The following is a 20651-nucleotide window of genomic DNA, read 5'->3' as shown; positions in this document are numbered from 1 at the left end:
CATTTACTAACACATTACACATTGATCGAAGACAGATAAAACTAGCTTTCATTCAGTTTCTTCATCAAACAGCACTAATTGCAGGGTCCTCATCAAACTATCCATTTCACATGTCAGCTCCTGGATGTATGGAAGTTTGATATCAATTATTTTTTGAAGTTTTTTTTTTAGAAATTTATGAAAATAATATATTTTTATTTTTTAAAGTTATTTTTATATCATTACATCAAGACAAACTAAAAACATAAACAAAAAAATAAAATTTTCATCAAACACCATTTTAAACGCAAATACAAACGCAATTATCATCCCTTAGGTAACACCTTCCCCACTAAACACAGACGCTTCTTCTTTTCTTGTTTTCCCATTGCAAAGTCAACATTTCCCCGAGGACAACACAGGTAACACCTTCCCCACCAAACACAGACGCTTCTTTTTTTCTTGTTTTCCCATTGCAAATTAAGTCAACATTTCCCCAAGGACAACACAATACAGAAGGCTTAAGAAAGTAAACATGAAACCCACCACTACAACACTCTATGGACCCATATTGCGATGTGATATCTTTTGCCTTGTTCGCTTCACTGAGGCCTCTTTGCCTTTCTCTTCTCATTGTAGAAGAAACCAAACAAGGACACGACGGAGAAAACACTAAAGCATATTGAGCAAGTATCCATTGTGACGTGGCGTCCACTGATTGCTTGGACTTGAAACAGATTGGTGGTCTTGCCTGCATCTGTCGTTTGCCCGTAGGCCACCTCCTTTTCATCTGCGTCGTAAGCGTAGGCTCGTACGAAGTACGTGGCAGTGGGCACGTCACGCTCAACAGTCCACTCATGGGACTGGGCGGTGCTGTTAGCAGGGTTGTAAGGTCTAGCAACGATCTTGTGCTGGCAAGTCCTGTCTTTTTTTAGATTGTCTACAGTTTTTCTCCACCCACGGTCAACTTGGCTTATGGGAGCGTAGCATAGCTTGACCTTGATGGTCTTGTAGGTCGAGTCAGTCCCAGCTGCGACGGTCTGGTTCAGCCCCCATGTCACGGTGATTTTGTCCACACCACCTTTCAATACTGCAAAGTTAATTAATAATTAGTTCTGTACTGTGCCATTAAATCTGAATATCGCACTGGATGCATGGTGATCAGATCAAGGAGGGAAAACAACCTTAAATCTGAAAGTAGAACTGAGAAGTTGAAAATCAAGAACAGACAAGAAAGAAAACGATGCCATGCGGATCGTGTTACCTTGTCCGGATGTTGGTGAGGCCGTGACTTCAAGAGTCCTCTGCAGAGAAGAGAAGAGCACAATTCCATAGCAAGGCAATAGAAAGCAGGAGAGAACAAGTGATGCCAAGAGAAGAGCACGTGCTGCCATTGCTAGATATATACTTTTCTTTTCTTGCAATCTATAGGAAACGCTTTTGAAGCAAATCACCAAAAGCTAGGAAAGGTAGAAGAAGAGGCTATGATCCCACTGTATATAACCGATACTAATGATGATTTGATGGAGAGCGCAGACTGTCTGGGTTTACCTTATATAATGCAAGGCCGAACGAGTTGCCACAGAAGGGAGCATGACCCTTAAACGAGTGGAAAGGGTGGTGGGGGTGAAAGCGGGTTTTGCTTACTCAAGAAAAAGAGGTTTGACTTTGTTTTGGCTATAGGTACTTATTTAGTATTTTACAAACGTGGAAATTCTTGGTGGATGATATTGATGAGAAGATGTAGATGGTATCCGTATCAAGTACATTTTCATTCTTTGATTTTTATTTTTTTTTTATTTGGAGTTTTTTTTATGCTTTGGCTCGTCCCCTGGAATCTCGAAGAGATTAAACAAGCAAGGAAGCTAGGAATTGTGAAGGGAGTTGCTGACCTAGCTAGACAATCCAAGGAAAAGCCAAATCGAATGGAATGGAAGAGGCGAAAGGTGCAAGCTCATTTGTGAAAATTAATTCCAAATCATCCAACTCAAAACCAGTTAGCTGTCTATCAAGCCAGATTTTCTCAAATCGCACTGTACATCCATCCGAATTATCCGTCCTTGATCGGATTCGTATGGTAGAACTCTGGAAATTTTCAAGTAATGGGTATTTTGGGTAACCCTCTCAAAATAAACAATTTTCCATAAAAATATTGTCAAAGACCAAGTCACATGTTTGAGAAACAAAAAGCGCCGAAGAAAACTAGCCAAGTTATCCTTGCCAATTACATTCAATTGTTCGTTTTACTTCCAGTTTGTTTTTGTATTTTAAAAATATTTTTTAAAAAAATTAATTTTTATTTAATTTTTTTTTTTAGTGTTGATATTAAAAATAATTTTTTAAAAAAAATACTATTTCGATGCATTTCCGATCGAAAAACACTTTAAAAAGTAACTGCTACCACAATACTAAACACGCTTTATATGAAAAATATGTGAGAATTATTTTACAAAGAGAGCATCGATTAGTGTTGCGAAAACAACTCTAGAATCTCAAACTAATTAGCAATTATATAAACACAATTAATCACTAAAGATCACATAAAGAATTTACGTTGTTCAACAATTCAGGCCTACTCCATAGGCGAAATGACCAAGAAAATTAACTATGAGAAAATAAAAGATTACAATATGTCACATAAATTGTTCTCTCACCCAAAATCATAAAATAACTCAAAATTTACATTTTCTCTCTTCTCTCTAACCATCAAAGTGTAGAGAATGAAGGTACTTACAAATAAGTCTCAACTTTAAAATATAATAATTGTAGGCTTTTATGTATGGACTAAATACATGAGTATTTCTTTTCTTACTTGGGCTTATAATTTAAGACAAATCCAATAAATCTCCACCTTGTCTTAAATTGAGCCAACTTACGAATCTTGAACTCCTTTCTAATTGCCTCCACCAAACATATTTAAAGTATTACACAAATCAATCAAATCCAAGCAATGCTTGAACTTGATTATCAAGATAGATATCATTAACATATTTACAGGGTTTTTAATTGTAGAAATATTTTTTACTGATACAATAACTTGTGACATGATATCTAAAATGAAATGATACCTGATAGTCAACTCACTCTAGTCCTTTCATGGTAAATCTAGTTCTTGGCCAGATGAATATCACTCTAGCTATCATAATGTATAACGATCAACTTATATGACAGATCAAGATTGTCAACCAAATCTTTTAACCATAAAGCTTCTTTTATTGTCTCTGTCAATACCATATACTTAACCCCTATTATAGACAAGGTAACAATGGATTGTAAAATTGCTTTCCAACTAATGGTACACCTCGAGAGAGTGAAACATAACTCGTCAACAATCTCATCATATCCAAACCATCAATATAATCTAAATCTACAAAGTCACCAATATTATTTCTAGTGTTACTACCCTCTATCATATACCAAGTTATTTGTAGTACTTGTAAGATAACAAAGTATCCATGTCACAGCCTGTTAGTGAACTATACCAGGATTTCCTATAAACGTGTTAACCACACTAACAACATGTGAAATGTCTAGATGAGTGCAAACCATAACATATATAATACTTCTAATTGCACTAGCATATAGAACACTTGACGTGTGCTCTTTCTTCTCTTCAATTTCTTATGACAAACCCAAAAATGATATGAAATAGGCTAAAAGTGGAGTACCCGCTAGCTTATAGTCTTGCATACCAAAAAGCTCAAGTACCTTCTCAAAATACTTTCTTTATGACAAGTATAACTTTTCAAGATCTCTATATATCTCCATACCCAATATCTTCTTAGTTGAATCCAAATCTTTAATCTCAAACTCACTACTTAATTGATCCTTCAATAGGTCATAAGCATACAACAAAAAGTACATAAACAAATCATTTAAGAGCTTACTGAAATACACATAACTAATATAGTCACTCATAAAATAACCATGTTCAAGAATAAAAATATCAAATATTTGTATACCATTACCTCAATGACTATTTCAAGTCATACAATGACATCTTCAATAAGCACGCATGGTTTTATTTTATCTTTAGAAATGAAACCTTCAGGTTGATGAATATAAATTCTCTCATTTAACTCACGATGCATATAAATTTTTTTTTTACAAGTGATTGGTATTGGAAAATTTTGTTTGAAACATGATTAATAGGTACATTTAGAGTCAAATTAAAAGTGGATGTTACTCACTTTTAAAATTAAAATTTTATTAAATTTTATTGTCTAATATAAGTTTTTTAACATGGAACATAGAGATGATTAAAATAAATTATAGATGAATAATAAATTGATCTCAAAAAATTCATGATTAACATATTTTGGAGAAAACCAAAACCCTCTAAAACTCTATCCAACACAGGAAAGAATCAAGTAGGGGTGAGAAAAAAAAACTGAAAATTTGATTAAATCAATAAAACCAGAAACAAAATAACTGAAAAAACCAAACCGTGAAAAAAAATGATTAAACAGATTAAAAGTTTTAAAAAACCGACCGGTTCAGTTTAGTTTTGATTTTATAAGCCTGAAACTGAAAAAACCAAGTCGAGCCCAAACCAGAAAAAACCGAGCCAAACCGGAAAAAAACCAAGCCAAATTTGTTCTGAAATAACCGAACCAAAATCGGTTTCGGTTTGTTTTTTTTTAAATCAGTTTTGTTACTTTTAAAAAACAGAACCGAACTGAAAATAATCATCTCTAAAATCAAGACTTTTTTGTTGTTTATATAGTGAGAAAATAAAGAGTTAAAATTATATCCATATGATGCCCAGGTTTTTAGAGGAAAATGACCTAAGTAAAGCATGTTTTGAACTTAAAACACATACACACACATGCGTACGGCCTAGCTCAACTTGGGTATGACCGTATGAGTTTATCGTAAAATATTTTTTTGAACTACAAATGGATTATTTTTGCTAACCTATTTTTCTATGCTTAGATTCGAGTTTATAAAAAAACAATTCCCATGAAGAATTATTTTTTATCAATCCATTAATATGTTCAGCCAATGAATAAAGTCTAATCAATCTTTTTAGTAACCCTTTTAAACCTAAATGGTTTCTAGACAAATTTTATTCAATTAAAAGACGTAGTAGCAAGAATTAATATTATTAATTATCAAAATTAATTATTTATCAGTTTTATTTTCAAAATTCACTATAAAAATTAAAGTGTTTTCGTAGAATTTTACACAATTTTACAACTCTTCTTCATCTTAATTCTTAGATCTTTTTTTTTTCAATTTCCACCTCTATTTAACCTTTGTTTTTTGCTCTCCCAATCTAGAGTTTAAGTTCAATATTTGTAAAATAACATTTGAGTTATATAGTTTTTTTTAGTTTGTAGACCTTATTTAAAAATGTATTTAAACAAGATAGAAGTGTTTTAATCTTAAAAGACTTATTGTATATATTTAATTTACATAAAATAATAAACAATAAAGCTTTAAAAATAATTATTAATGCTCGATGACAACATATTTTCAGCTTTGCTATATTTGAAATATTTTAACAATATTAAATACTCTACATTATTTTAGTTTAAATTTAATATATTATATAATTAGTATATATAATAGGATTATATTTTAATTTCTTATCCAAGTTTAGATATATATTTAGTATGTATACTAAAATTTTTATATGATATATATATACACACACATATACATATATATATAAACTTGCATGTTTATAAAGTACGTAAGATCACTATTCTAGCAATCTTGGACAACGATACGAAACAATCATAAATTTTTGTTTCATTTAAAAAATGTAGTCGTGATTTATATAGGAACCTGGTGATCTGAAAAACAAAATATTTTTCTTTTCTTTTATGTGCTTATTCTGCTCATGAAAAAACAAAATATAAAAGTTGGGTCTAGTTGCCCTAGAACACTAGGATGGAATGCTGTACGTCTTTTAGCAGTTGGCGCTTGCCTGGGTGAAGATGAAGGTTAGCAGAAGCCGAGTTAGAGCTACGTTGGTATTCTAATAATAATTATTTTTTATTTAAAAATTTATTAAAATAATTTTTGTTAAAAACCATTTGTCTTTTCAAGAGAGAAACGAGAAGTTACTTCACTAACATGAACCATGACAATTATCGTTCACCTTCTAAAAATTTATTTCGATGAAGTACGCTAAATTCAAGATCCACTTGGCCGGGTGCAAACCAAATATTTGAGGACATTAATATATTATAAAAATTATATTAACTAATTATACATGGATATAAAATTCAAGACTGTCCTTTCTTCCCTTCATTCATGTCCCTCGAACTCTTCAAAAGTAGCGCTGCAAACTTCACCTTCTTTTTTGCCTTGTTCGCTTCACTGAGGCCTCTTTGCCTTTCTCTTCTCGTTGTAGAAGAAACCAAACAAGGACACGACAGAGAAAACACTAAAGCATATAGAGCAAGTATCCATTGTGACGTGGCGTCCACTGATTGCTTGGACTTCAAACAGATTGGTGGTCTTGCCTGCATCTGTTGTTTGCCCGTAGGCCACCTCCTTTTCATCTGCGTCGTAAGCGTAGGCTCGTACGAAGTACGTGGCAGTGGGCACGTCACGCTCAACAGTCCACTCATGGGACTGGGCGGTGCTGTTAGCAGGGTTGTAAGGTCTAGCAACGATCTTGTGCTGGCAAGTCCTGTCCTTTTTTAGATTGTCCACAGTTTTTCTCCACCCACGGTCAACTTGGCTTATGGGAGCGTAGCATAGCTTGACCTTGATGGTCTTGTAGGTCGAGTCAGTCCCAGCTGCGACGGTCTGGTTCAGCCCCCATGTCACGGTGATTTTGTCCACACCACCTTTCAATACTGCAAAGTTAATTAATAATTAGTTCTGTACTGTGCTGTTAAATCTGGATGTAGCACTGGATGCATGGTGAGATCAAGGAGGGAAAACAATCTTAAATCTGAAAGTAGAACTGAGAAGTTGAAAATCAAGAAGAGACAAGAAGGAGAACGATGCCATGCGGATCGTGTTACCTTGTCCGGATGTTGGTGAGGCCGTGACTTCAAGAGTCCTCTGCAGAGAAGAGAAGAGCACAGTTCCATAGCAAGCTGGCAATAGAAAGCAGGAGAGAACAAGTGATGCCAAGAGAAGAGCACGCGATGCCATTGCTAGATATATAATTTTCTTTTCTTGCACTATATAGGTAACACTTTAATTTGAAGCAAAACACCAAAAGCTAGGAAAGGTAGAAGAAGAGGCAATGATCCCACTGTATATAACCGATATACACTAGTGATGATATGATGGAGTGAGCAGACCGTCTGGGTTTACCTTATATATACAAGGACGAACGAGTTGCAATAGAAAATCTTGAACTAAGTAGAACGAGTAATACCCAAGAACACTTTGCTGGCATAATGTGAAAAGAGAGTTTTTATTTAATATGATAGATAGGAGGCCTTTAAGCATGAGGAACGGGTGGGGTTAACGAGCATCTCGTACCATAAAGTTATACATTTCATTCTAGTTGACTTTTATACATGGCTTGATCGATCAATCATCCCCTAGCAACTCTGAAAGATTAAACAATCAAGGAAGCTAGGATTTGTGAAGGGAATTTCTGAGCTAGCAAGACAAATGAATTGGAAGGGTCGATTGCCTCCATGAGTTGGCCTACTGGTCGCCCAAAGAGAATGTTCTAGAGTCATGAATTGTCACTCGCATTTAACATGGTTAATTATATGCGAGTGACAATTGAAATTAAGCTTAACAAGGGCATGGTTTAGGTCCATGATCAGTCAAGAATACAGACCTTGTCCACTTATTTTTTTTTAGCCTAAATGGACCTGATTGCTTTAGCCATGCGTTCGGTTTGTAAAAATTAAGAGGTTCATGAATTCAAAATCAACTTTTTTGGTTCATAATCATGTTCATTGACACAAGTTAGTTGTGAATCAAGTGCACGTAATGATGCAAGACTTCCTCTAATTGTCCCTGTATGTGTTTAGGTTCTCACGCGAGCTAGCCGTAGTGACACCATGCTCCATGTACCCGAGATAAGTTGCGATGTGGTGTATGGAGCATGGCGTCTAGCCTCTTATAAGATGAAATTCTAACAAGGATAAAATTAAAGAGAAAAACAATTAAGGGGGATAAAATCTTAAAAAAAAAATCTCAAATAAAATAAATAATAATTAAAAAATAAATATTAAATTTGAAAGATTAAAAAAATCATAGGGAATAAAATTAAAAAAAATTTGTAATTTAATAGATTGTTTATAGATTAAAAAATGGTAGGGGGTGAAATTGAGAAAAATAAAAAAATGATCCCCAAGAAAATAAATTTCAATTAAAAAACAAGGATAAAATTTGAAAGATTAAAAAATTACATGGGTGAATTAAAAAATATTTGTAATTTGATAAATTATTTATAGATTAAAAAATGCTAGAGGTGAAATAGAAAGAAGTTGTTAATGGCTAACCCAATAAAATCAAAACATAAAAAATAATAAAACAAAACAAAAATTAAATAAAGAAGAAGAAGAAAACATCAGTTTAGAAAAAAAATCAAGCAAAACTAGCGAACCTCTTAAACCTAGTCTAATCTCTAAAAGTCGTAACCCATGGAATTTTTAACTTAGATTCAATCAAGAAGTCTAATTCTCAATCAATTCAATAAAAAATAACAAGCATAGAATTTAATTAAAAAAATCTAAGGATGCAATTTAAAAAAAATAAAGAAATGATGTCAAATGAAATAAGCATTAATTAAAAGAATAAGGACTAAATTTTAAAGATAAAAAAATCATACGAGTGAGATTAAAAAATATTTGTAAAAAACAAGCAAACTCGGCCAAATATCCTAAACCTAGTAAAATTTTAAAAACTTGCAACCCATGAAACCCTGGATCTAAATCCAATCAAGAAGTTGAGCCAATTTAAAAGTATAAATTTTTAAAACTTGCCAAAGCAAAAAAAAAAAAAAATTGCAGTCAAAGGAATATGGATTAAATCTGATAAGAAAAAAAAATCAAAATAGGGCTAAATCGTAAAATAAAATCATTTATTATTTAAAATAAAAACTTCTCAATGTCAAAAAAATGACAATCAAAAGAAGAATGATTAATTTTGATAGGAAGAAAAGCAAAGGAGGGTGAAATAGTAAAACAAAATCAATTGAAAAACGATTCAAAAAAAATAACAATCAAAATAATAAAGACCAAATTTAATGAATTATTCAAGATAAAATTTTTCATAATAAAAAGAAAAGGGTACATTGATTTGTGATGCACCATGTATCATATTAAAAACTTTTTTTAAAAAAGTTATAGCCATTGTTAACGTATTTTATATAGCATCAAGAAAAAATTTTAATGCATGTCAAAAATTATATTTGTCTGTTTTAAAAAATAAAGGACTAAAGATAATAGTAAATGTAAAAAGGGTTATTAATGATAATTACAAATAAATCGAGGAGTTGAGAGACCCTTAACTTGAGCCTTTACCTAGCTCAAGTTTCAAATCTAACCGGGTAGGAATTAATCTAATGTGATTTGATTTGATATCAAGAATAATTGTTTTTTTAAGAAAACATTGATTTAACCTTTTTCTTTACATATTGAGACAATAATATTTTTTATTGACTCCGGTAAACCAGCTAAGCATGTGAGCTAGAGGATTTAATAACTTGTTTTTTTTATAATATTTTGTATTTTACTATACAACAATAAAAGCAAACATGCAAGGGAAAAGCTACCAAAAAGAATTTAAGAAAAAAAACCATCATGAAAGGCCGTAAAAAAAGGAGTGTTTGCTAATGTTATAAAAATAATGTCATAAAATTTCTCAAAAATAAACAAAAAAAATTAAACAATATTTAATTAAACAAAACCTAAAATGATAGTGACAAAAAAATAATTAAGAAAACAATTTCATGAAAGATTTAATAAAAAAAATGTTTTAGCTAATATAATAACTCATCCAAAGATTTTGAAAATTCAATGCTATCTAAAAACAATTCAAATTATTTTTAACCAATCTATTTGAATGGACTACAATGTAAAATGTAGGAAACAATTAAAAAAATAGGCTAGGTAAATGGGTCTGCATGTATGACCTATTAAAAATAGGTTTGATCCACATGTCAGGCTTTTTGTTTTTATGTTAGAGGATGGACAATATGTAATTTACTTTTTAATTTTAAGAAAAATAGTACAGACAACATGCCGTATGTTAACCTAGGTTAAAGTAGTTAGAAGGTTGCTCAAAAGACAGGGTGATATTATTTTATATGTAAAAATTTATTTTTAACCCAATAACACCTGAAAAACACCATAGAAACTTTAATAAACTTGCTTATAATTTTAAACTACCCAAAAATCAGCCAAAACCTCAAATCATCTTGAGTTCAAAAAACCTTACAAGGTTAAAGCAAAAAAACACCATGATGGAACTCCTCTTATTAGATAAAATCCGTTGAAACTAAGATTAATTTTTTTCGTAGCTGAAATCGGTGTTTATAATGATTCTCTCTCTCTTTAATTAAAATCTGACAACTCTTTCTCTTTCATCTCTCAAACTTATAGACTAGAAAATAAAAAAAATGAAGTTATGGAATAAAAATAAAATTTTTAAAACCAAATGGACTGAAATATATCAATTGGAAAGTAATACCACCAAAATTAGCTTTTTAAGCTAGTTTGAAATTACCACTTAATTCTTTTGTGTGTTTTCATCTACTTTTAAATCTTGTCATTTTTTAATAGATTAAAAGCAAATGGCCATAAAGGATCAAATCTCATATAAGAAAAAGTTCGATGATCAAAATAAAAAGAAATGTATTGCTCTAATCCATAGTGAAATGTGAAAAGTTACCAAACAAAAAAAAATCTCCATCTCATATTTTTTCTTATCTCCTTAATCCCTATTATCTCTGTTTCTTCTATTTTAAAACAGTAACCAAATATTATCTTATTGTTTTAGGACAAAATAAATAAATACAAAAAAGATAGCAGTATGTTTGGTTAAAGAAACACAAATAAAGAAAAAAAATATTGTTTCTAAGATAGTTTTGAAATGAATTTCTATACTTTTAAAACATAAATTATAAGAAAACATGTCTACTTTATCTTCATTGTATCTATCTTTTCCGTCTCATGATAATGACCAAACGTTAATCTAGTGTGATGGCGGAAATGATAACATGGCCTTTGTGAAAACAATACCAAAATACAAGATGTCATAAAAAGATCTTTACTTTTTCAAAAGAAAAAAAAATAAAACAACATCAATCCAAGATGTTCTTTATAAAAAAAAAAAAACAAATACCATGACAATAACATTTTGGATAGATTTAGGTGAAACCAGGTTAACCTTTTCAAGTTACAACCTATATCATAATGCTTACTATGTTTAATAACTTTGTTTTTTGAATTTTTTTTTGTTCAGCTGAATGATTAACAATCTAAAACTTAAAACGGGGGTCTTGCTCAAAATTTTAAATAAAAGTATTCAAACTAAAAAATAATAATAAAAAAAAGGGTTTGAATAAAAATTTGAAAGAAAAAAATGAATAAAAAGGGCGAGGTGCTTTTGGGTTCGAGAAGAAACCCAAGCCCAGGCATGTTTGGACCTGAAAACTCGAGCTTATGTGCCTAAGTTTATTTTTATTTTTATTTTTCTTATGTGTAGAGGTGAACAACCTATTCTTTTTTGAAAAAAAAAAAGGTAAACAATGCTTTTTTTTTTTCTTTTTGTTGTAGTATATAGCATGTTGTTTATAAACTTAGATTCCAAACATGGTGGTTGTCGAAAAATCAGGGTCTAAACTTTTGGATCTATAAAACCCATTTCTCAACCAATATTTCTCTTGGAAACATATAAAAAACACTTTATAGGCCTTTAAAATCCTATTTGGGATCTTAAATTTAGAAAAAATCGACTTCAAAATACATTTTAATTCTAAAAAACTTCATAAGACTTTATCTACTTTTTCAAACAAGATGAAGGTGAAAGAACATTTTGATAGAAGTCATACTGTCGAAAAGAATTTGTTGACACCAAAAATAATATTTTTCATTACCATAGTCTTGATAACTTTCTCTCTCCTTCGTTGTTTTTTAACAACTCGCTTTCTCTTTTCTCTTAAATAATGGATCTAAATGAGTACAAAATAAATTTTTGAATCAAAATATTTGATTCCCAAACTAAAGTGACTGAAAAAAGAACTTTGACAAAACCCTAGGCAAAATTTAGCGAAAAAGGAGGGGAACTAAAAAACTGCCTTTATTTTTCTTATTTATTTTTTTTTATCTCCCTAACTTTCAATTTTATGCAAACATGAAAAGCAAATAAATTTATACAAATTAAGAACAAACCAAATGATTGGGCTTTTTGTTAAAACTATAATAGTCTTATAAAAAAATAAGAAGGAATAAATTACAAGGATATATCCTCAATAAACACAATATTAAATAACTAAATAAATAAATTACAAGGATATATCCTCAATAAACACAATATTAAATAACTACATAAAAAAACTCAAAAAATAAAAGACAATAAAAAAAACAATGCTATGCGAGGAAACCTACAAAATAAAAAATAAATTTTAACTTTTGAATTTTTTAACTTCAAATGAATATTTTTATGATTTTGTATCGTTTTAATGTATTAATATTAAAATAAATTTTAAAAAATAAAATAAATTATTTTAATATATATTTAAATAAAAAATACATTTATCAAAATTCTGAACACTATGGAAAAGAAAGAAAGTAAACAAAAAAACCACACAAACACGGCGCTACCAAAAAATCATCTTTCCCGCCCAACTTCAAAACAAAAAGGAAAGGAAAATAAAAATTAGGGTTAGGCACACCAAAATCTCCACAAAAACCCAATCTATTCTCTACTGCAGTGTAAAGAAATGGCAACAACTCCCATGGATATATCAATTCAAAAATCTATCGAAACCACCACAACCCATGATGTATCCGATGGACATGGTGTCTCTTTTCCCTCCTCATCCCCTTCCCCCATTCACACTCATCACAAATTCCTCGTTTCTGGTACCCACCTCTTGTTTTCCATATTTATTATCTTTTGATTTTGAAGCTCTTAATTTGAAGTGTTTTATTATTATTATTATTTTGATGCAGTTGAGGTTTGCTTAAAACCCTCAAGCACCGCTCGCATTGAAGATGTTCGGTTAGCTGTTGAAAGGTTCGATTTCTTTTCTTTTTTTGGAGGTTTTGTTTTGTGGGATTTTTTTTGTTAATTTTAAAAGACAAGACAATTTTTTGGTTTTCTCTTTATTTGATAGAATGCTTGAAAAGAGGAGTTTAAGCTATGCTGATGGACCAATTCCGGTGCCAATTGATGACCAATTTCTATTTGAAAATGTACAAAGAATAAGTGTCTGCGATACAGGTTTGGGTTTTTATTTCATTACATGTTCGATTTTCTCTTTTTGTTACTTTGGTTTCTGATATAGGGGAAAAGAAAATGAAAGGTTTTGGAAGTTAATGCTGTTTTGGTCTATCAGCTGAATAACGTTGTGTGATATTTTTGTATCATAGATGAATGGGTGACCAATCATGATATTCTTCTTTTCTGGCAAGTCAAACCTGTTGTACATGTCTTTCAGGTACTATGGATTGGATAGGTTTATAGGGTTTTCTTCTTTCTGTGTTTTTTTTTGCTAGTATAGGAATGTTTCTTTAATGCCTGTTTGAGAAACTTTAACGTTTGTTTTGGGTAAGGAAAAAAAAGGGGAAAATCCAACGTTATAACCTGTTCTAGGTGGTAAACATGAGTAGCTGATTCAATATTTATAAATTTCTTTTTCCTTTTGTGTCATGAGCCTCCGTTGTTTCTTTGACTTTCAAGTCATGTTTTGTTGAGTTGGTGGTTTCAAAATTCAAATGACTGCTGCTTTGCCAGCTTAGTGAGGAAGGACCATGTGAGGAGCTAAGTGGGGATGGCCAACTTTCTAGCTTTAATGAATGGATCCTTCCAGCTATGGAATTTGATGGGATGTGGGAAAGGTTTGTCTGAAACTTCCGTTGATCCTAATTTTTCAAGTTAATTGATGTAGGAACTGATGGCATGGCAATTGGATTTTTGTAGCTTAATTTATGAATCTGGGCTCAAGCAAAGGTTGCTGCGGTATGCAGCCAGTGCATTGCTCTTTACTGAAAAGGGTGTTAATCCTTTTCTTGTTTCATGGAATCGGTAAGGAAGTCTTGTTTAATATGTCTGCAGGTCATTCAGATTAGTTTTCTTGCAAACAAAATCTCTAGTTTGAGGCTGTAGAGAATCTTTGAACCTTTTTACCCCTAGCATTCTCCTTTCAGTGCACTGGCTTTGCTACTAATGCAATAATTTGGGATGGGATGAAATCTTAAAACCACAAATGCATTTAGATTATCTAAACCAGATTTGGAAAGCTGTTGCTTCTAACGTGTCATGCTTTAAATTGATGCTTAATTGGTATATCCATCATGTTTGCAGCCTTATTCTCTTACATGGACCTCCAGGGACTGGGAAGACATCTTTATGTAAAGCATTGGCTCAGAAACTATCAATACGATTTAACTCCAGGTTTATACATAACCTTCTCTGATGAACATAATTTATCACAAATTCATTTCATATTAATTTCAGCTTTACGCTTCCTTTTTAATCAGATACCCCCAATGCCAATTGATTGAAGTGAATGCTCATTCTTTGTTTAGCAAATGGTTCTCTGAAAGTGGCAAGCTGGTATGTTGTCAAGCTGTATAAGCTTTGAGAAATTTTACCTCTGGCACTAGCTTATTATATTCATTTGGATGTTTGGTGGTATAACTCTGGTTTTAGCAAGTCACAACTTTGTTTGTTTGAGATTTGGTTGTTTGTCCTTGTTTGAAGTCAACCTAAGCTATGTTTCTTGGTAAATCTATGTTCCCACTAGGAAGTAAAAATTGTTATATCTTTATTGAATCTCCTGCCCCCTCTCCCAACAAACACCCACACACAAAAGAATATTATGGAAAAGGTTTTTCTGTTAGACTGCATTAAGAGGAAACAGAAAACAGACCATAATTATTTGTAATGGTTTTCCTTTCCAATGCAATGGGAGTTGCTTTTTACTGGAGTTTTACTTGAAATCACCTTGATGCATTTTTCATGTTATCTTATGCAAAATCAAATGGTTTAGAATTTGTAGATTTGAAGATAATTTCCTTTCCAATATGACTCCTCTGCTCATGTCAAATTCTCAACCCACTGATCTTTACCTAGTTATTTATCTACCTTGTTTGACCGATCAATTTAGGCAAAATCTCAAAACATTGAATTTGCTTATTGGAACAGGTTGCAAAGCTTTTCCAAAAAATACAGGAAATGATAGAGGAAGAAAACAATCTGGTATTTGTTTTGATTGGTGAGATCTGTGACGACATTATGTTTTTTAATATCCAATACCGGTCTCTTTTCATTCTAGCATGTAATGCTATGGATTTGGTAATGCTGCAGATGAAGTTGAAAGCCTTGCTGCTGCTAGAAAAGCTGCATTATCTGGTTCTGAACCTTCAGATTCTATTCGAGTACTGCCACTTTTGTCTACTCCCGAACTAATGTCTGATTTCCTTAACGAAGTCAGATAAATAAATGAGTAACATGATTTCTTATGAGGTTTTTATGCCTTCTGCTTGTTGAAATATGCCCCGTAGGTTGTGAATGCTCTATTAACGCAGATGGACAAATTGAAAGCATCACCAAATGTGATCATCCTGACTACATCAAATATAACTGCTGCTATTGGTGAGCCAATGATCTATCTCAATACCAAGCAGTTTTTTCAGACTTTGATGCTAGCTTGAATTCCATATTCTCTCTCTTCCAGCGAGATCAGATTCCCTCTAATATAATTTGATGGAATTCAAAAGAATGCATGCATCTTTCTCATAGGTTTAGATTTTGGATTGAGCAGGAAGAATATTGTTTATATTGGTATAATGTATTGATTTAGCAGTTACTGTGTTGCAGATATTGCATTTGTTGATCGAGCTGACATCAAAGCATATGTTGGTCCTCCAACTCTTCAAGCTCGTTATGAAATTCTAAGATCCTGCTTGCAAGAACTCCTGCGAACAGGAATAGTATCAAATTTCCAGGTGTCAATTCTGTTTCAATTTTCAGGCTTTCTATTGATTCCTCAATCACAAGAACTCTACTGATGTCATGCGGACATGGAATGGTCAAATTAATCTCATTATAATGATTGTTGCAATTTCTGCAGGACTCTGACCATCTCGTGCTTCCAGATTATTCAACCTTGAGAGAGAAATTAAATGCACCAACCGAAGCTCAGCCTGTGCTGAACTTTTGCAAGCAATTGCTTGAAGCTGCAGAGGCATGTGAGGTGAGCAGTAAATCTTTCAATCCCTAGTGAATCCTGTTAATGATCTAGTAATCAATTGCATGGCTTCTTATCAACTTATGCAGGGGATGAGTGGAAGATCATTAAGAAAACTTCCATTTTTGGCGCATGGAGCTCTTTCAAATCCATACAGTTGTAATGCTAGCGAATTCTTGTGTGCAATGATAGATACAGCAAGGAGGGAGCATTCTGAGCTACCTGAATCCTGATTATTAGCTTTTACTCCATCTGAAAAATGTGTCAAACACTAAATGTAAAAGACCTGCCTTGTTTTGATGCAACTCATGTCTCAATTCAGGGTTACTCATAACATGAAATAATTAGTTATATAGGGACTGGATATCTTTTTTAGCCTGCCTGCCTATTTAAGCTCGTGCCAGCTCTTGTAGAAATTTATTGAAGAAAATTTCGCGTGTAAATAGTCAACTATACCGAGTGTTAACATGTTTCTTCAATTCCTTTTGAATGTCTTGCAATACTAATAACTGATTAGCCCCGGCATTATCTCTCTGCAACTAGAGCCCTTGTGCGTTAAGTTACCCACAAGGGAGCGGGCAAATATTTCATACTCGTCTAGATAATTGTCAGCTCTGCGCTAGGTTAGATTAAATTTTCCCTGGACATATAGAAATACTCAATTGTTATTAAAATGTTTTTTATTAAAAAAAATATTAAAATATATAGGAATCAACTTAATGTGATTTAATCAAAACAATTTGAATGATAAAAAATAACATTGTTGAAAAGATATTGAAATAATATATTTGATCAACTTGAATTAACTCGGATTAATCTATTACTAGATTATAGATTCTATTAACCTTAAAGAACTTTAAGTAAATAAAAAAAATATTTAATCTAATATTTAATTAATTTAATATTTAAAAATAAAATAAAATAAAAAAATAACTCGAGTAAATCTAGATTAATCTAACATGCATGCGCGCGCATATATATATATATATGATGTGGAAAAAAAGTGTGCTAAAATCACACGTGAAATTAATAGGTCCCATGATCATGGAACTAAACTAATACCCAGAGCAAGACATGAATTATACTAGAAAAATAAACAGGTATTCGAACAAATGTGGCTTCAAACACATGAAAATATAAAAGATTCCAACGATGTTTCGTGATGGCATAACTTACAAATTTCATGTATACTAGAAAAATAAAAGAAAAGTCAAGCAGTCTTATCACCCGTCTTTGCAGAACCAAAAAGTTTGCTGATTTTATGATCTTTACGGATATGGTGAGGGCACTTGAACAACAGATCTCTGGCTTCAGAATCTCTGCCTTCTCTTAAAAAGGAATCCAACATTCGAAGGTAGGCGACAGATGATGGATACTCCTTCACACTTAGCACCTTAAAGAAATTCACAGCATCCTCCACAGTCCCAAACTTGGATATATATTGATCAAAAGGCTCAGGAAAAGGCGGGTAGTTATGCTTCTTCATTAAGCGTAGAAGGTCTGTTGCTTCTTCGAGCTTTCTTACTTGTAAGAGCTTTTCAATTAGAAGTTTATAAGTAGCTTGCCAAGGTACCAAACGAAGCTTGTTCACCATCTCCACAAGAAATGTGTAAGCACCATCCATCTTCCTTTGACTGAGGAAACCTTTTACTAACACATCCAGCAAATCAGCATCAGGATCAGTGTTTTTCTCTGTCAACTTGACAAGACACAATAATCCCTTGTCAACTTGATTAGCAGCAAAATGCCCTTGAATCAAAATGGTCCAAGTCTTGATATCTGGAATGCATCCTCCTGCTTCCATTTCATCCAAAACCTTGCATGCTTCTTCCAATCTCTTTGATTTACAGAGTCCAAAAACCAACTGACTGTATGTGATGTTGTCGGGCTCATACCCTGCATCTCTCATAGCTTTCACAATCTTTTCTGCCTCATCAAACTTCCCTGCACTCGTGAAGGACCTATGCATCCCATCATAAACAGATTTAGAAAGGGAATTTCCTGTTGCCTTGTATCTATCTACAACCCTAGAAACCAAATCCAAATCTGGATTATCGCTTGCCGCGACGCTCCGTAGAAGAATATAGCAATCTTGAACTGAGGGCTTAAATGGGCCATCCATCATAAATTCGTAAAGCCTGACAGCATCCTCCATCAACTTGATTTTCTGAAACTGCCTCGAAATCTTTATATAAGTGTCGATATCCATCTCATAACCCGCATTCTTCATCTCATCAACAACACTCCAAAATTCCCCAATCGAGTCATCCCTACCAAGAACCCTCACAAGGGCATTATACGTAACAGTATTGTGTTGATACCCTTCACGCCTATCAACCCATTGGAAGAACCTCAAGGCTTTCACAGGATAACTCCGAAGCTCCTTCAATACTCTAATCACAAAATTATCCGTCAACACAATTCTCATTCCCACCAATTTTTTCTCAATCTCCTTATTCCACTCTCTCTCCAAAATAATACGAACAACATCCTTCACTACATTATCCTTAGCATTCTCATCAATCATCCTATCATAAAAATGCTTCAAAGCCGCCACATCATTAGCCATTTTTTCTTTTTTACAGATCCCCATAATGGTTAAATAAGTTTCTTCATCAATATAAAACCCTTCTTCTTTCATTTTCTTTATGGTAATCCAAAACTTCTTCATTGAATCCTTGCTAACAACTATTCTAAGAACTAAACTATAAAGCAAGGAACTGGGTCTGAACCCATTTCTCTCACTGACCCAATTAAAGAAATCCCACGCCTTTTGTGGGTCTTTATCTAGTTTCTTCAAAACATAGATGACTGTCTCATGGGTCCAGGAGGGACTCAAACTTTCCAAATCGTTTTCCAACTCTGCAGACCATTCATTTGTCGATAAAAGCTCTACAATTGAGTTTGGTTTTGATGAGAAGTATAGCTTTTGATGGGTATTGAACCGGTAAGTAGTATTATGAGAATGATTTGAGAGAGCGCGCAAAGAGAAAGGAGAGAAAGAGAAGTGAGTCACCTGAGTGGAGAGTGACCGCGTTGTGGAAAGCTGATTCGAGCAGACCGAGCTGTAGAGTCTAAGACATTTAAGGATTGTTCTCGCTCGATTCATGGCTGCCTTTTGGGACTCCAAGTTGTGGCAAAAATGAGAGAGGAAGGGTTTAGGAAAGTGAAGTGAGACCTAAAACCCTGAAATTCTAAGAGGTTGAAGGACTTTGGGCTTGCAGTCGTAAATGGTTAGAAGAGGGAGAAACCCCCCACAGTAATTGAAGGCAGGCCTCAGTTGACGGGCCAAGGAGGTGCTGAGAATGGTTCTGACTCTTATATCCATCCCATGTTAAAACAGTAAATCTTGCAAGGAAATTATAAGAGATAGTTAACTGGTTAGATTTTAAATTTATTTTTTTAATAATTATAAGTTTGATTTCTGTCAGGATCATTGAATGCTTCCATGATTGTTAACTTCAGGGTTCATAAAATTTATTAAAATACATGTAAATTAACCCAAATACCTACATTAATTTAAAAAAAATACAAGATTTCAAGCAAAGTAAAATTTTAAGTGAAAAGGTTTGATTTTGTTTCTTTATACCCGGGCAAAGTAGGTGGTGATCTAAAATCACGATGACAGAAATAAATAAGAGACTGAATTAATAAAAAAAATGAAATTTTTTTTATTATTAATAGAGTTGGATTTCGATGTTGATTTAGTTTTTTGTTTTTAAAAAATAAATGATATTGTTTTAAAAATTTTTTAAAAATCAAATTTTAAATAGATAAACAAATCATAAATTTATCCGTCAAGTTAATTAGGTTATCTCCAAGTTAATTTTTGTTTAAAATCTAGTTTAAATTAAGTTTTTGATCAATTAAGTTTCAGATTGACCCATCAAATCATGCAAGGTTTAATAATTATGATCAATTCTAGTCATGATTGAATTAAATCTTTATTAGATTATTAGAAATCATGCAATTGATCAAAACCACTTGAAGCCATCCATTATAAGGATTGAAATCTAGTTGCCATGGATTCGCTTACTAGCTTTATCTCATGATTTCAAATCATTTTGAAAAAAACACATTGCGGTGTAATTTTATAAAAAAATCATTCATAGTTTTTTTTTTTTTTAAAGGCAAACTAACAACTATTTTTCAATAACCTACAAGAACCAAATTGTTTTTTTTTTACTTTTAGGAGAACTCTAGGGACAAAGATTTTGATCACAATGATTTAAAACACAGGGAACAAATAAATATCATAATTAGAAACAACGATGAAAAAAATACAAGTGATAAAAATATGAAAAAGATATTTAAGGAT

At 32.3% G+C, this 20651-nt stretch overlaps 4 protein-coding genes across 4 annotated transcripts; 1 reads left to right on the top strand and 3 right to left on the bottom strand.

Moving 5' to 3' along the window:
• Positions 1-245: 245 nt before the first annotated feature.
• Positions 246-1571, bottom strand: LOC133676190 (high-affinity nitrate transporter 3.1-like). The gene is made up of 2 exons (XM_062097799.1): positions 1244-1571; positions 246-1069 (listed from the first exon to the last, which is right to left on the bottom strand). The coding sequence occupies exons 1-2, from the start codon at positions 1371-1373 to the stop codon at positions 582-584; spliced, it is 618 nt and encodes a 205-aa protein (XP_061953783.1). The 5' UTR covers positions 1374-1571; the 3' UTR covers positions 246-581.
• Positions 1572-6143: 4572 nt separating this feature from the next.
• Positions 6144-7249, bottom strand: LOC133676254 (high-affinity nitrate transporter 3.1). Its single transcript, XM_062097899.1, has 2 exons — positions 6966-7249; positions 6144-6794 (listed from the first exon to the last, which is right to left on the bottom strand). Exons 1-2 carry the CDS (start codon positions 7096-7098, stop codon positions 6307-6309), a joined length of 621 nt encoding a protein of 206 aa, XP_061953883.1. The 5' UTR covers positions 7099-7249; the 3' UTR covers positions 6144-6306.
• A 5504-nt stretch (positions 7250-12753) lies between these two features.
• On the top strand, positions 12754-16823 carry LOC133675653 (pachytene checkpoint protein 2 homolog). The gene is made up of 14 exons (XM_062097101.1): positions 12754-13001; positions 13092-13155; positions 13256-13362; positions 13512-13579; positions 13876-13979; positions 14062-14166; positions 14446-14535; positions 14622-14697; positions 15289-15358; positions 15451-15521; positions 15648-15738; positions 15964-16091; positions 16217-16339; positions 16423-16823. The coding sequence occupies exons 1-14, from the start codon at positions 12860-12862 to the stop codon at positions 16564-16566; spliced, it is 1383 nt and encodes a 460-aa protein (XP_061953085.1). The 5' UTR covers positions 12754-12859; the 3' UTR covers positions 16567-16823.
• A 613-nt stretch (positions 16824-17436) lies between these two features.
• Positions 17437-19616, bottom strand: LOC133675352 (pentatricopeptide repeat-containing protein At3g48250, chloroplastic). The gene has a single exon (XM_062096706.1). The coding sequence runs from the start codon at positions 19440-19442 to the stop codon at positions 17544-17546; it is 1899 nt and encodes a 632-aa protein (XP_061952690.1). The 5' UTR covers positions 19443-19616; the 3' UTR covers positions 17437-17543.
• Between the last annotated feature and the right edge of the window lie 1035 nt (positions 19617-20651).

The sequence above is a fragment of the Populus nigra genome, chromosome 16 (genome assembly GCF_951802175.1).
Source record: "Populus nigra chromosome 16, ddPopNigr1.1, whole genome shotgun sequence".
NCBI classification, from domain to species: domain Eukaryota; kingdom Viridiplantae; phylum Streptophyta; class Magnoliopsida; order Malpighiales; family Salicaceae; genus Populus; species Populus nigra.
Note: the sequence above shows the minus strand (reverse complement) of the source record. Positions and strands in the feature narration are given on the sequence as shown.

Excerpts from the sequence above, each read along its gene's own strand:
- LOC133675352 (XM_062096706.1), bottom strand. The coding sequence starts at position 19,442 with ATGAATCGAGCGAGAACAATCCTTAAATGTCTTAGACTCTACAGCTCG.
- LOC133675653 (XM_062097101.1), top strand. The coding sequence starts at position 12,860 with ATGGCAACAACTCCCATGGATATATCAATTCAAAAATCTATCGAAACC. Across the intron at positions 13,156-13,255 it reads GTTCGGTTAGCTGTTGAAAG|AATGCTTGAAAAGAGGAGTT; the intron begins GTTCGATTTCTT and ends TTTATTTGATAG. Across the intron at positions 16,340-16,422 it reads AAGCTGCAGAGGCATGTGAG|GGGATGAGTGGAAGATCATT; the intron begins GTGAGCAGTAAA and ends CAACTTATGCAG.
- LOC133676254 (XM_062097899.1), bottom strand. The coding sequence starts at position 7,098 with ATGGCATCGCGTGCTCTTCTCTTGGCATCACTTGTTCTCTCCTGCTTT. Across the intron at positions 6,795-6,965 it reads CTCACCAACATCCGGACAAG|TATTGAAAGGTGGTGTGGAC; the intron begins GTAACACGATCC and ends TTAACTTTGCAG.
- LOC133676190 (XM_062097799.1), bottom strand. The coding sequence starts at position 1,373 with ATGGCAGCACGTGCTCTTCTCTTGGCATCACTTGTTCTCTCCTGCTTT. Across the intron at positions 1,070-1,243 it reads CTCACCAACATCCGGACAAG|TATTGAAAGGTGGTGTGGAC; the intron begins GTAACACGATCC and ends TTAACTTTGCAG.